Raw genomic sequence first — 13,951 nt, 5'->3', positions numbered from 1 at the left:
GAAAAAGGAAACTTGTTTCCTGAACTGGGGTATCCTAATGTGATTATGAAAAATAAAATACAAATAATGTGTGTGTAGCCTGTGACGCCTTGTTATATCTGCATGGTGTATATGATTTATAGCTTTGAATCAAACGTAATAGTTTATCCGAACACACTTCGCTATTTAATTTGTATCTGAATCATTTGTGCCACTGGCCCTGGGAAATCAGCTGCTTGGCTCTGCCTTTTGTTTGGCTTGAGCTACCCTAGAAGAGTTACCCCTTGCTGACAACAGGCTCAACATCTGTTCAGCTGCACATGGCTTCAGGGCAGGCATGGGCCAGAGCAAAATGCATTCAGCGCTATTCCAGCCAACTGAAGCCATTCTGGGTATTAGTGGGATGCGCCTGGGCAGGCCCCTGGGCACTGTCCTTACAGGCTGGTTTGTTTTGTAAATGGCTCAAGTTATGAAATGACACCATGTGAAATTTCATTTTAAAAGTTCTTGTTTAGTAGAGTCGTACAAAGGTGAGGAGTTGTAACAGGGTACTAAGCCTTTCCCTGCCAGCTCGGTGGTTTAACGCTCAGCTGAACAGATAGTGGCAAAACGTGGTTTCCATCTGACAGCTCCTCGGGCCTGTGTGAAATGAGCTGGTAGTCGTGGTCTCACTTCCTAAGATAATGGTGTCTACACTGGAAAAGCCACAATCACGAGTGGCAGTAAAGTAATTATCACCTTAGCTGGCATGCCTCCGCAGCATTCCTGGACTGAGCTGGTAACTGAACTAACATTTCAGCCCTAGAGATAATTCTTGCAAGTTGAGGGTGAAGCACATAGGCAGAGTGGTGTGGGGAGAACTGTACTTCACCTGTTCATGCTCTGTCTTCCCCAGATAGCTTTGATCTCCAGGCCTGGTAGGTGCCATGGAAAAATATTGAGAACATTGTCCAATTTCCCTCAAGCTGACTCTCTGTTTGCCAAGTTTTCACCTAGCATAGAGCCGTACAGCTTAGGTACCTGGAGATTTATAATGAAAATGCTGGAGGAGCCTTCCCCCATTCACTGTGTTGGAGGGTACTGCTGAGAGCTGTTTCACTGTGAACCTTTTTGTTCAGATGAGTCTGTGCTGGAAGCTGACTTTTCTTTCTTTCCGTTCTCTTTCCACCCATGGATCTCCAGAATGTTGGTGGAGGCACCGCTGTGGCTCAGGTGCAAGCAACCGACAGGGACGTTGGGCTCAACAGCGTCCTTTCCTACTACATCACCCAAGGGAATGAAGATCTCATCTTCCGCATGGATCGAGTCACTGGGGAAATCGCCACCCGCCCGTCCCCTCCAGACCGTGAGCAGCAGAGGTTCTACCGGCTGGTTGTCACCGTGGAAGATGAGGGCAACCCATCCCTTTCAGTAAGTGCTGGTGGAGGGGCTCTTACAATTGTGTATGGAAATGCGCTTGGAACTGATTGGGAAGTGCTGTTTGTTCACAAGATTACCCCTGAGAAACTGTATGGGTAAGAGGGTGCATATCTGTATCCAGGGCTGAAAACAGGAGCTTATTTTGTGGATATTGGTCTGTGTGGGTAAATACAAGTTTAAGTGTAAATAGTTCCTCCATCCCTAATAGCTAGCTACCCCTAATAGCCCACAGCGCACCCACTTCATGGTGGTTATTTTCATTTCTGTGATTTACCCAGTCAATATACAGGGAATTAAAGCATTCAGTAAAGATTCACCTCACTAGTAGTGATATGCATATTAGAACTCAAACCTGGAGGAAAATGAGGTCTCCCTCCTACGCAGTCCTGAGTCACAACAGCCTTTCACTTCCTGTATGTATGTGTGACTATTAGAGAAGGGGTGGAGTGGTGGGGGAGGGTGAGTTGACATTAGTATTCAAGCTCAGGATCTGCCAAGTGAGCCATCTGACTCAGCGACCCCAAAAGCCCTCTGGGTGTCCTTTCTGGAGAAGCACAATGATGACCCTCTTGACAAAGGTAAATGTTTTCTGCACTGTATTTGCAATGGGGAGTTTCAGCTCAGTTCATCTCAGGCAGAGCAGCAGTTCTCTGTGCGTGTCCAAGGTCCTCATGTAAGTTACTCCTCATGTGGAGCTTTCAAAACCGAATCTACTGAATACTGTCAGCACACAGCTGCAACATCATCATTCAGTCTCCCAGCATGCCCTGGTGTAGCTGCTTTTTACCTTTTATAAATCTGTTCTGGCATGGCTCCAGAATAAGCCTTGAATTGTTTACCTCCTCCTTGTGAGTACTAAAAACACAAGCAAAGTCCCCGATGTGCCAGCCACTACAGGGGTCATCCTGCTCCACAAGCACTGTTTGTGCTCTGTCAGACATGCAGGGCTCCATCTACCCAGAGCTTTTTGCCTTGCTTGTCTCCACTGTGCAGAACCACTAGGGACAGGAGCGGGCACTGGACTCTCTTAAAAAACATATAGTTTGTCTGCCTCACAGACTGCAACACATAACTCAGAATCAGTAACCCAGCAGCTGACAGCCATGGTCTATTAGCAGAACTATCCTGATGCCATTTTGTTCATCAGTCTCATTTCTGCCTGGTAGTAGGAAGCAAGTTTCCAAGTCTGGAGACCACCATAAGCAGTGAAAATGGAACAACAGCAGTTTGCAGCTGCTGGCCCATTTTTATAGCAATGTGAGAATCAACAGCAGAAGAGAGTTAAGAACTGTGTTATTTTATTTATTTCAGTTTAGACATACAGGGTATTTCCCTACCTCCAGGTGCTTGTACGGTGGTTAAAATACACACAGAATAATAATCATCCTGATGCAAATGAATATACATTAGGTTACCCAAGCTATCATAACTCATACCCAGGAGGCACTCTTTAAAGGATTAACACACACCAGCTGTGGTTATTCTACATGCCAAGTCATATTTTTACATTCCAGTGTCCAGATTGTTGCAGAATGTTTGCGTGTCATTCTCATACCTGTCCATTTCCAGCACATACATAAGAGGACTCATTGGTGGCTTGTAAGAAAAACTAATTCCATTTGTTTATAGCAAAAGAGGCCGCCAGGTTGTGGGAATCAAGAAAATATACTACCAGTGACAAATTTTAAATCCCAAATCCACTTTTACCATTTGCAGCTCCTGAGCTTTTGAGTGGTGCATGCCAAGTTGTATATTTGTATGCACGTGTGTATCTGATAGTTCCCCCTTGTGGAAGAAATGTTAGATGAGCCCAGGTTGTTAGACCACAATATCAAATGGACATACTAAGACACATTGATAAACCAATATTTGTCAATGGGAAATAAAAATATTATTTTACTATAAATATTTTCACTTTCCCTCCTTCCCTGGACCTGATCCTTAAGAGTGGGCTCTGTCACATGATATCTCTTCCTCTGGCTGATCACTCTGGTTTTTAGATGTTTATACTGAAGTCCTTCACATAGACACTTTTAGTAAACAAGTATTCTTCAGGATCACACCTTCAAACCCACAGAGAAAAACTGACAAGCTTCTTTCTTTCTGTGGCCCCATCTCCTGCTATCTCATATCATCTCTCGCAGGTATTTGTGAAACTCTTGGAGGTGCAGAAGCCTGTTCTACTTTTGGAGGAAATGTTGCAACAAGCATGAACATTGTGAGTTTGCAACAACACTTGCACCGTGACTTGCATTTACACCAGCTGTCGATCCCAGGCATTTGACAAGTCTGTCTGTCTATCAAACCCATTATTAAAATATCTGAGTCACTAATGAGGGTTGTATCAAGTGGTTGCAATGTCTGGAAGAAGGTTGTTAGTGCATATTCAGCTGAACTTAAGCTTTTTTCACAAAGGGGACAGGATGCCTAAAGCACTGGATGCCAAAAGCACTGGATGCCAAAGCACAGTGACTATGTTGAGCCCTGTGGGATAGATGCTTCAGGAGTCCCAGAATGCACTGGTGCAAGCATTTATAATGAGGAATGCTGTGCATGGAGGTAGCAAAACAGTTCTGGCAGAAACAGTGTTGCTATGGGGATGTGCTAAGGACAAGTAAGACAACAAATTATTTCACATGGTAAGGGCTTTCCAGGACACACCCAAGGAGAATAGTGACAGCAGCCATCCCTCTCTTTGTTTAGCATTGGATGATGATTTTGACTGGTGACCCTAGGGCATGGGACAGCAGTGGCCTTAATTTAACCTCTCTGAAAGCATAAAAAAATAGAAATAAAAAGTTCTTATGAGGCTGAGAATCTGCCTGCTTGAGTTTTCATTCTCTGCCCAACCCCTACACCAGAGGTGGGGAAACTACGGCCCATGGGCCACATCCAGCCCACAGGACTTCCTGCCCAGCCCTTGAGCTCCCAGCCAGGGAGGCTAGCCCCCAGCCCCTCCCCTGCTGTCCCCCCTCCCCCACAGCCTCAGCTTGCCACGCCGCCAGCGCTCTGGCCGGCCGCTCCTGCCAGGCAGTGCGGTGGCATGGCTGGCTCCGGCCGGGCAGCGGGGCTGCAAGCTCCTGCTGCTCTGAGCGGCATGGTAAGGGGGTAGGGAGCAGGGGGGTTGGATAAGGGGCAGAGGGTCCTGGGGGGCAGTCAGGGGACAGGGAACAGAGGGGGTTGGATAGGCGTGGGAGTCCTGGGGGGGGCCTGTCAGGGGGTGGGGGTGTGGATAGGGATCGGGGCAGTCAGAGGACAGGGAGTGGGGGGGGGGAGTTGGATAGGAGGTGGGGTCCTGGGGAGTGGTTGGGGTGGGAGTATGGATAGGGGTCAGGACAGTCAGGGGACAGGGAGCAGGGGGTGGTTGGATAGGCATGGGAGTCCTGGGGGGCCTGTCAGGGGGCAGGGGTGTGGATCGGGGTTGGGGCAATCGGGGGACAGGGAAGGGGGGTGGGTTCTCGGGGGCGGTTAGCGGTAAGGGGTCCTGGGAGGGGCCAGTCAGGGGACAAGGAGCAGGGGGGCGGGGTTGGATGGGGCGGGGATTCTGAGGGGGGCAGTCTGGGGGTGGGAAATGGGAGGGGACGGATGTGGGTGGGGGCAGGCTGTTTGGGGAGGCACAGCCTTCCCTACCTGGCCCTCCATACAGTTTCACAACCCCGATGTGGCCCTCGGGCCACAAAGTTTGCCCACCCCTGCCCTACACCCTTTCCTGGTCAAGTCGGAGATAAAATAGGGAGTGGAGCTGTACTACTTTCATTTTTTATTTCGGTAGCTTCAATTTCAGAAGCCAACTTGCAGTAAGTCTCCAGTAAATCTGGTTTAGAATCTTGGCTTGGACCACAGTAAACATGTTCAGGCAACAAAGTAAAGTACCTTGTGGCTCCGAGTCAGATGATGTATGTGTGGATGGTCGGGGGTTTGGACTAAAACTGAGTCTGAGCCAAGGTTTACAATGCAATGTAGACCTACCTGTAGAGGCCTAGGACTGGGATAGTAAACATCACTGCAAGACATAGTGGATAGCTAGAGCTGTTGCAGGTAACCAGTTTTTCCCCTTTCTGTTTGCAAGTACATTGTTTGTTCCCATGGGGATGGTGGTCTGTGTAAGCAGCTCCCTGCTGCCCCTCTCTGGGTGGATTTTCCTTGCAATCACAGAGTGCAGAGCTCAGTGAGTTAAACTTCTATCCTATTCCATGCTTCCACTTCCTTAAATTGCCTAGTAACAACTTAGCTTTGTAAAAATGCCCTGAAAGCAACCTTTGATATCAAATCACATCTAGTGCTTTAGCGCTGGTATTAATAACTTAATGTCTGCGTTCATGGTCTCTAAAATCTGTTTGCTCCTTTTATTTGTGTGGAGAAGCAGCCTGTGTTTGTTTGCACAGTTTTCCCAGCTCATTGCTTATGCTGCTAATGGGCTGAAAGTAGAATGTGTGCAAGCAATGGTTCAAGTGTACATGTGCATTTCTTTATGCCGTATCCCCTGATTCGCCCCATCTGCGTGTGCAGCTCAGCCACTGTTGGCAGGGTTCTTTACAGAAAGTTTGTTTTTTGCACTTGTATATCTTCAGAAGTTCAGCAGATGCTAATTTTCTGTAGTGTCTTTCTTACTCAGAGTGGAGTGGGGAGGGAAGTAGGAACCTGGAGGGAGAAGCAGGTGGAGTGGGGATTAGGAGGAATCAACAAGGCCAAAGGGGTTGGGGCAAAGGATGCAGGAACCCAGAGGGGACTGGAGAGAGTTAGGGGGTAGTTGGTGCTGGTGGAAGCAGGAACCTGGTATGGGGGAAGTGGAGCTGAGGGCAGAGGGGAAAGCAGGGACTCAGAGAGGGGGAAGTAGGTGGATGGGGAACGAAGGTGATGGTGGAGGTATAGGGCAGTGGTGGTGATGAGGGAGCAGGAACCAGGGGATGGGGAGTGAGTGGGTTGGTGGACATGGAATCAGGGACCTGGAGTTGGGGCAGAGGAAAACAGGGACTGGGGGGAGTAGGGACCCACAGCAGGAGAAAGTGGTGCTGGGAAAGAGGGAATTGCAGAGGGGGAGGGGAAACCGATACCATGCCATAGAAGGAAGTAGGGGTAATACCGAGCCCCTGCCATGGGAGGGTTAGGGAGACATGCGGGACAACAGGGAAGCTCTTTCTTTGATGTCATTTCCCACATTAGGAAAGTGAGGTGTTCGTATCTATGCTCCATTGCCACTTGGATGGAGGGGCACAGTGCTGGTGCCATCTTAATGCAATGCCCCTTGCTAGAAGTACAGGGTCCCTGTGCCCCAGCAACAGTCGCGGGAAGAGCTCACAGCTGTTGCCACTTTCATTAGTCTCCCTTACTGCAAAAATGGGCTGTGTCCTTTGCCAGTCACAGGAAGAGCACATTGCTGTTGCCATTGTGCTGAAGTCTTCCTTAGTGGAGCACTGAGATATTGCAGGGCCAGCCTTAGGGGGAAATGGCACTTTGGACAAACTTGTATTTTGGTCCCTTTCTTTGAGTTTGAGAACAGCAACATCGGGTGCAGGGCGCAAGGACCAGCTCCTGGCTCCGGAGCCTGGTCAGGCTGCACAGGGAGGCATTTCTGAGCCTTGGGGCTCCCCCGATCATACGCCCCCTGACCACCTAGCAGGAGGAGAGTGGGTATGCAGCCACCACCCATGCCCATGGGAAGGGGGGATCCAGGGGCTGGCCCACTTGCTGCCTGTGACTCCCTGACAGGCTGGCAGCTCCAGGTGGCATCACTTGCCCCCTTCCCGGCTGGCCAGGGGCTCCAGCCCTGGGCTCACCTGCACTCACCCCCGCTTCGGCAGCCCAGGCCTGCCAGCTTGTGGCACTTGGATGGCATCCCCCTGACCGCGGCACCCTGGGCGGTTGCCCACCCGTAAGGTCAGTCCTGAGGCCATGTCCCTGTGCAACAGAGAGAAGGGGATACTGTCGGTGCCATCTTTCTGAAGTCTCCACTCCTTGTCCGAGTGATCACAGAAAGGAAAATGGCTGGAGACCAGTCAGGGCTACAAAGAAGACTTAGCAGGCTGAAAACAGGAAAACCACAATGCAAAAACATGTTCAAAGACAAAAGAGGAAACAGAATAAAGGAAGTATGGCAGCACTTCTCTTCCGCCCTCCTCCCTACACACTTAGCACGGTTGTTGCAGAATCAGGGCAGCGGATTTTTAAGTTAAGATAGATGTCAGGTGCGGTGTGGAAAGGGGTGGTTCCATTAAGAGGAGATTATTCCATTTAGTCTGCTGTCCTAGTTGTAACATGGTTTGTTTTCCACCAGGCTACAAGTGTGCGACAGAACCCCATACAGAAATGTGGGGGACAGCCTTGTACAATTTTGGCTAAAGACTTGTCATTTCTGGAAATGATCTAAGACGATAAAGAAAAACTATTCCAGCAAAAGAACTTTGGTTTTGCCATGCAGGCCACTGTGCCCTGGCAACTTGGAACTTGTCTCTTCCCGGTTCCCACTCCATTCTTCCTTCTGCTTGCCCAGCTCACATAGCATCATCCCAGCGCTGTTAATAACCTCGCCGTCCTCTTCATAGCCCCTGATATTTGATGTCGTTGGCCCCTCCTTCCCTGCAGCTGGCTAGATTTTGAGCTATTGTTTGTGAATCCCTTTCTGTTACGTAAGAGAACAATATTTCCAATAAAACTTTATTGTATCATCAATCAGTATTTTTATAAACAAATGCATACACATCTGGAGAACATTTCACAGCAATCAGAATGTACAAATAGCCCGAAGCAGTTGCTTATCCCCTATACCGTCCCCTTAGATTTACTCTCTTTACCCCTCTTCAATCTCAGAACAGGCCACCCTGCTGTCAGTTGTCTCAGGAGACAAACAATGTGAGCATTTTATGCTGGCCATGAAGAGAAGGTGGTTTTTTGTTTGTTTGTTTTTTAATAAAGAATAACAACATTAAAATTAAAAAGCAGTATCAAGAGCCACTTTTCCAGATCTGACACATAGTTCTTTAGTCATGCATTGTTCCCATCAGGCTCATGTCTTCCTTTTGAAGGCAGAGACATTATCATGCCTTTGCATGCTTCCCACATGCTCTGCTCTTCTAGTCTCTTGCTCTGGAATGACTAGCAGAACCGCAGGGAAGGCGGGAATTGGCCCTTTCAACCCCATCCTGAGCCCTTTATTAAATGGGGCATGAAGTCACATCACAGAAACAGGGTTAGCTTGTGTAGCCATATGACCCAAAGGGACTTAGGCCCCCAGAGAGTTTTTACCTGATTTTTATTTTTGGTGGCAAGGAGGAGAGTTGGGAATTTCGATAGCTAGTGAAATCTTTTGAACTGAAATTTGAGTTGGAGCAAGTCAGTGGGTGGGAGCGCACAGCTGGGTACCTTCTGCAACCCAGGAGGTTATTTTGTAACTTTTGGGACGAGTGGCAGCTGGTTTGCGCAAGGCCTCCTTGCTCCAGTGGCTTCTCATTTGCTTCCTTTTAAAATCTCTAGCCATGCAAGGTCTTGTTTCTCAGAATTATCCAGTGCACTGCTCAGCAGGGAAGCAGTTAACAGCGGACACAGGAATGGACCCATTAAGCAAATAGATCCCCAGATCAGATACGTATACACTTGTCATGCTGATGTCCCCATGCTGTGGGATCCACAAGACTGGTGATGATCATGCAGAGAATTTTGCTAATCACTAGAAGATTTCAGCTTTCACACAGATTTTCAGGTTTCCTCAATGGGCATCTTTACATGGGGTACAGTACCGCTAAAGGAATTAGCAGATTTTGCCTCTAGCCATGTACCATCAAGTATCACCCTGTTAACAAAGAGAAGGACTGCGGAAGTTCTGAAAGGCTGCAGCTTCTCAGATAGGCACAGAGACACAATGTGGTTCAGGAGCATCTTTTTGCTGTGGTGTACCATGAGGTACTAGTAACAGGCCTTATAGTTGCAGTCTATTTAAATGATCTGAGATTTTTTTTCTGAAATTAATCAAACCCTGAAGTAGCATTTTCTGCCGCAAGATATTATCCTGTTATCTGTTTGGAGTGTTGAAGAGACGTTTTGCTCATCCCAGGTTGTTCTGATGACTGCTGGGCTGTCATGGCTGCATAGATAAGGTAGTCAGCTACACCCGGGTTCTGGTGGGGGTCATCTCAGGATGCTTATCTAACATAAGGTGAGAGAAAACACAACTGGCACCATAGTTGGGTTCCTAATGGCCTGGAGCCAGCCCACACACCATGACAACCAATGAGTCACAATAATGACACAATCATCACAACAAGTAGCTTTCAGGCCTAAACTTTTCCAGACTTGTCAGTAGGCTGGAAATCTACCCAGGAGCATATTCTCTTCTCTACATGACTTTTTAGATTTTTTATTTTTAATGTCTGCTGGTAAGCTGTAGTTGTGTGACTCTGACATGGGACTCAGTTGGGCATGACATCAGTCGCTGTGGGAGTCATGTTGCTGATTCTGGAATCATTTCAGGAACACTATTTGCGTTCTGTATTTTGGTGGTGGTTTGTGTACGTTATGTGTTATGATCTTACTGGAACTCCATTTTCCCTCTGGTCATCTTCACCCCAGCCTATAGATTGCCTGTGAGGGTGTCAGGAAGCAGACACTCCTAAGAAGTTTCCCTCCAATGACCTGCTTCTCTGTGCTAGGTGGCAGGGAGGATAGGTTCTAGGTGCCAGGGAAGATAGGGTCTAGGCGGGAGATGGAGTCTCCCTGGCATTCCTCTGGACTGGAGGACACTGAGGAAAGCTGCCAAGGGGAATCTCTTGGCAACAAAATGTAAAATATGCTTTTAAACAGAGGGTTCCCACTCTACTTTTCCACCTTCCTCATAGTATTAAAGGTATAGGGGAAAGCTCAGTTCCAAGCTGCATGTCTCTCTCCACGGTTTAAAGAAGTTTCTAAACTTTACAAAGTACCAAATGGACCCTTTCTCACCTCCCATCAGCCTTTGCCATGGGCCTCTAGTGCATATCACAGATCCATCACCTGGAAAGGGTTCATTTTTAAAAAAAATGTTACAGCTGGGGGAGGAGGGGTTGTTTTTTTTTAAGCATCAAAATCTTGATTATTTTTCATCAATGCCTACGATTTTTTTAAAGTACGAAAATGAAATATTCTGCTCCCAGGCTGAGACCCAAGCTGCCAGCTGGAGTGACTCTCAAACAGAGATGGATGGGTTCTGAACCAGCTGAAAAACTAGCCTCAGAATGAAAGCATCAAAAGTTCTTCTTGGCTACATTAAAAACTATTGTTGGTGTGATTCCCACAGTAGGATAAGACTTTTTTCCGTTCCCTTCTGCCCGCCCCTCCCCCTCCACCTAGGATTTGTTCATGCTGAGGGGCTGCCTCAATCTACTGATGGTGACTCTTTGGTTGCTTAGTTCCAAGCTGACATCATTCAAGTGTGATAGAATAGCTGACATGCCCATCCCATCTGAGGGAATATGAGCAAGACGATGGGAGAGGATTGGATCCCGGGTGGAGCTCACTGCCCCTTATCTATGCAGCCATCAGGGCTTCATTCATGCTTGGCAGTGTATATTCTTTCCATTACCAGTCTGTACCTTGTTTGAAACTCTCACAAAGCTGGGTCATTTACAGAAAGGTTATATATGTTATGGTTTCATTGAGACTCATGTATTCCTATTGTACATCTATGCCAAACAGGGCAGGTGACCCTTGAACAAAAACTGGTTTTTTTCATAGTGTTCTCTCTCTTTCTCTAATCTCCTTAGCCTTTCCACATTGTACCTTTTTCAGCCATGTAAAGGAACTCAGAGTAACAAATCTGAAAATAGTTATCATGATTTGCATCATGACTGCAGATTTTAAAATCATTTTATGACCTGCCAATAGTCATCTGACCCGCTCCATAAGACCTCTGCTGAACACACATTACTTTAATTCAAGTTGGTTCTCATGGGCACGCCTCTAACTGGAGTGTATTACCGGGCAGGGTGTGTTAGTTCTCCTGGCAATCCCACAGGAGACAATTCTGAGATACTAAATGCTTGCAGACTTTCTGAGGTGCTCTGCCTATGGATATTTGGTGTGGTCACTCAAATAGTCCCAGATGAACATATCTGAGTGATGGCAGAAGATACTATTTTCTCCCATGACTGCATGTGGATAAAGCATTTCAAAAGTTGTTCCCAAACAGGGGGCGTGGATTCTCTAACATGGCTATGAAAACAGAGGAACACAACACAGATTAAACTATGCTAATAAATTAAACCACTTGAAATGTTTACTGGTGTGGCTGGTGTCTCTCTGACTCAGACTCTCTGTGAGATGTTTGCCACATTTCTAACAGAGATGGGCTCAGACTGGAAAACCAGATTCCAACCCATTTGGACTTCAGGCAAGTTGGAATCTGAATCTAGGTCCAAATTGCACAGCTCAGGTCCATCTCTACAATAAGACTGAATCGGAGCAGTGATTCCCCACACTTTCCTGGATTTTTGAGAAGTTTGGATCTCAATTTGAATCCAGAGCCAAACTCCATGACTTAAGCCAGACTTTTATTTCTGACTGACTCCTTATTCTTTAGATATTGTAGCTGGCAGCTGATATAATTTTTCTTACAAAATCTTCCCGTCATACATCTTTTCATAAAGGGACACAAGTTATAAACACACCATACAGTTTCTATGCAATAACATCAAACAGTGCAGGCAAAATAATTATATATATACACACATACATCTCTAAGAAAATAGGTAGCAAAAATCTAAACCCATTGAAGAGGAACTTGTTTTCCTCTTCACAAATTTCCATTGGGGCAGGGCATATGGAATGTGGAGAGTGGATCTCTCACTCCAGTTCAGTTTGTAAGGCTTCTTTTTTTGTTCAGCCTCTCCCTCCAGTTTAATAAGTCATCTTCTTATATCTGCTCTAGGTGCCGGTGTTGTAAATAAGCATGGTGTGGGAAACTGCACACCAACAATGAGTTTAGCAATGTATTTGGTCATTAAATTGTAAGCTTCCTTGTGCAGTGAAGAAAAACCAGCAAGAGTTTCAACAGTTGTGGTGATCTTTTTTCTTTCTTTCTTGTTTTTTTTTTTCTTGAGAAACTTTCTAAGGAAGATGAGCGCAGCGATGAATTTGAGGTGCCAGGGGAAGCATTGAATGCTAGAGAAAGTGTCGGTCATTTTTTCCGCTCAGAAGTGGCCGTGCCTATAAAGCCTTTGCTTCAGCAATAGCCAAAGCTTCTTCCATATTGCTGACAACAAATTCAGTGAAAGTTGTTCTTCTTCAGCAATTTTATACTTTCATGGAATTTGGAGAATCAGGAACAGGCTCTGAAAAGGAGAGACAAATCTGTTAATTTTTGGAGGTTATTTAGGGATGTGGAGCTCACTGGGCACCTCTGTAGCTGTGGGTTTTATGTGCTTAACAGAAAATTCTTCCCCACTATAGACAAGTCTCTAGAAGATCCGAGCTGCTGGAGGTATACAGTGCCATTTGCAGGCACCTTTAGCAGAATGATTCAGCCAAATGTCGCCAGCTGCAAAGGTGGCAGGGAAAGGGAACTAAGGGTCTGACCCAAAGCACATTGTTGGAGTTAATGGAAAGACTTCCATTGATTTCACTGGGCTTTGGGTTTGTCCCTACTGTTCCGTAGCTCACAATTTTAAATCTCCTAGAGGCAACATTTCTTAGGGCAACTGGCAGGATTTTTTTTTCTCTAGCTGGTATTGAGTTGAGTTAGCTTTCCCTACTTGTAACAGCATCTACTGTATTAGTAGTAACAGGGAGTGAAATGTCAGGCCAGCTCTGGGAGATGAATATGAGGATACTCTAGGGGCAGGGATAATGGACTGACAAGTGTGTCCACCAATTTAACATTGCTAGCCCACACCTGGAACTCGAGCACTGCAGAGACTCACTGGCTGGTGAGAACTCCCTGTATGAAAGAAAAATTCCTGTATGAAGGGCAAACCTCATCATTACCCCATGCTACAGGACAAACCAAAAGAGTCAATTGTGCCACAGCTGTGTTTCTTTCCCCCAAAAGTTGAGATCATAGAATATTAGGGTTGGAGGGGACCTCAGGAGGTCATCTAGTCCAACCCCCTGCTCAAAGCAGGGCCAATCCCCAGACAGATTTTTGCCCCAGATCCCTAAATGGCCCCCTCAGGGATTGAACTCACAACCCTGGGTTTAGCAGGCCAATACTCAAACCACTGAGTTATCCCTCCCCCCCCCTTCTCTTTTTCTTTTTTTCTTTTTTTCTTTTTTTCTTTTTCTTTTCTTTTCTTTCCTTTCCTTTCCTTACAGAAAGGACCCTCTTTCATGGGGCAGTAACTTCGAAACCACCCCCACCCACCCCCATCTCTCCACTGCAGAACACCGCAACGTGACAACTAACCCGAAGGGAAGTTCCCCTGTCCACCTCCAGGCCAAAGATTTATTATTTTTTGGTTTGTATCAGCAATTTCTCTTGAGACACCAAATAACTATGAGAAAAGGTCAGTGGGCCAAATTCAGGTTTCATTGACATCAGCGTAAATCTGGAATAACTTCACTGGATTAAGTGGAATCACTCCATGTCTAT

At 46.6% G+C, this 13,951-nt stretch overlaps 2 protein-coding genes across 21 annotated transcripts in view; one reads left to right on the top strand and one right to left on the bottom strand.

The window, feature by feature from the left end:
• CDH23 (cadherin related 23) overlaps positions 1–13,951 on the top strand; it is a 529,883-nt gene that overhangs the window by 414,727 nt on the left and 101,205 nt on the right. For all 20 annotated transcript variants that reach the window (XM_045025474.1, XM_045025468.1, XM_045025448.1 and 17 more), the window contains one exon: positions 1,162–1,389. In XM_045025474.1, coding sequence (XP_044881409.1) covers positions 1,162–1,389 — 228 coding nt within the window. The remainder of the gene's footprint in view (positions 1–1,161; positions 1,390–13,951) is intronic.
• Positions 8,039–13,951, bottom strand: part of VSIR (V-set immunoregulatory receptor) — a 46,152-nt gene continuing 40,239 nt past the window's right edge. Inside the window, exon 7 of the mRNA XM_045025475.1 lies at positions 8,039–12,695. Coding sequence (XP_044881410.1) covers positions 12,658–12,695 — 38 coding nt within the window. The 3' untranslated portion in view covers positions 8,039–12,657. The remainder of the gene's footprint in view (positions 12,696–13,951) is intronic.

Source organism: Mauremys mutica, chromosome 7, assembly GCF_020497125.1.
Source record: "Mauremys mutica isolate MM-2020 ecotype Southern chromosome 7, ASM2049712v1, whole genome shotgun sequence".
Classification (NCBI taxonomy): Eukaryota; Metazoa; Chordata; order Testudines; family Geoemydidae; genus Mauremys; species Mauremys mutica.
This window is presented reverse-complemented; position numbering and strand designations above follow the sequence as displayed.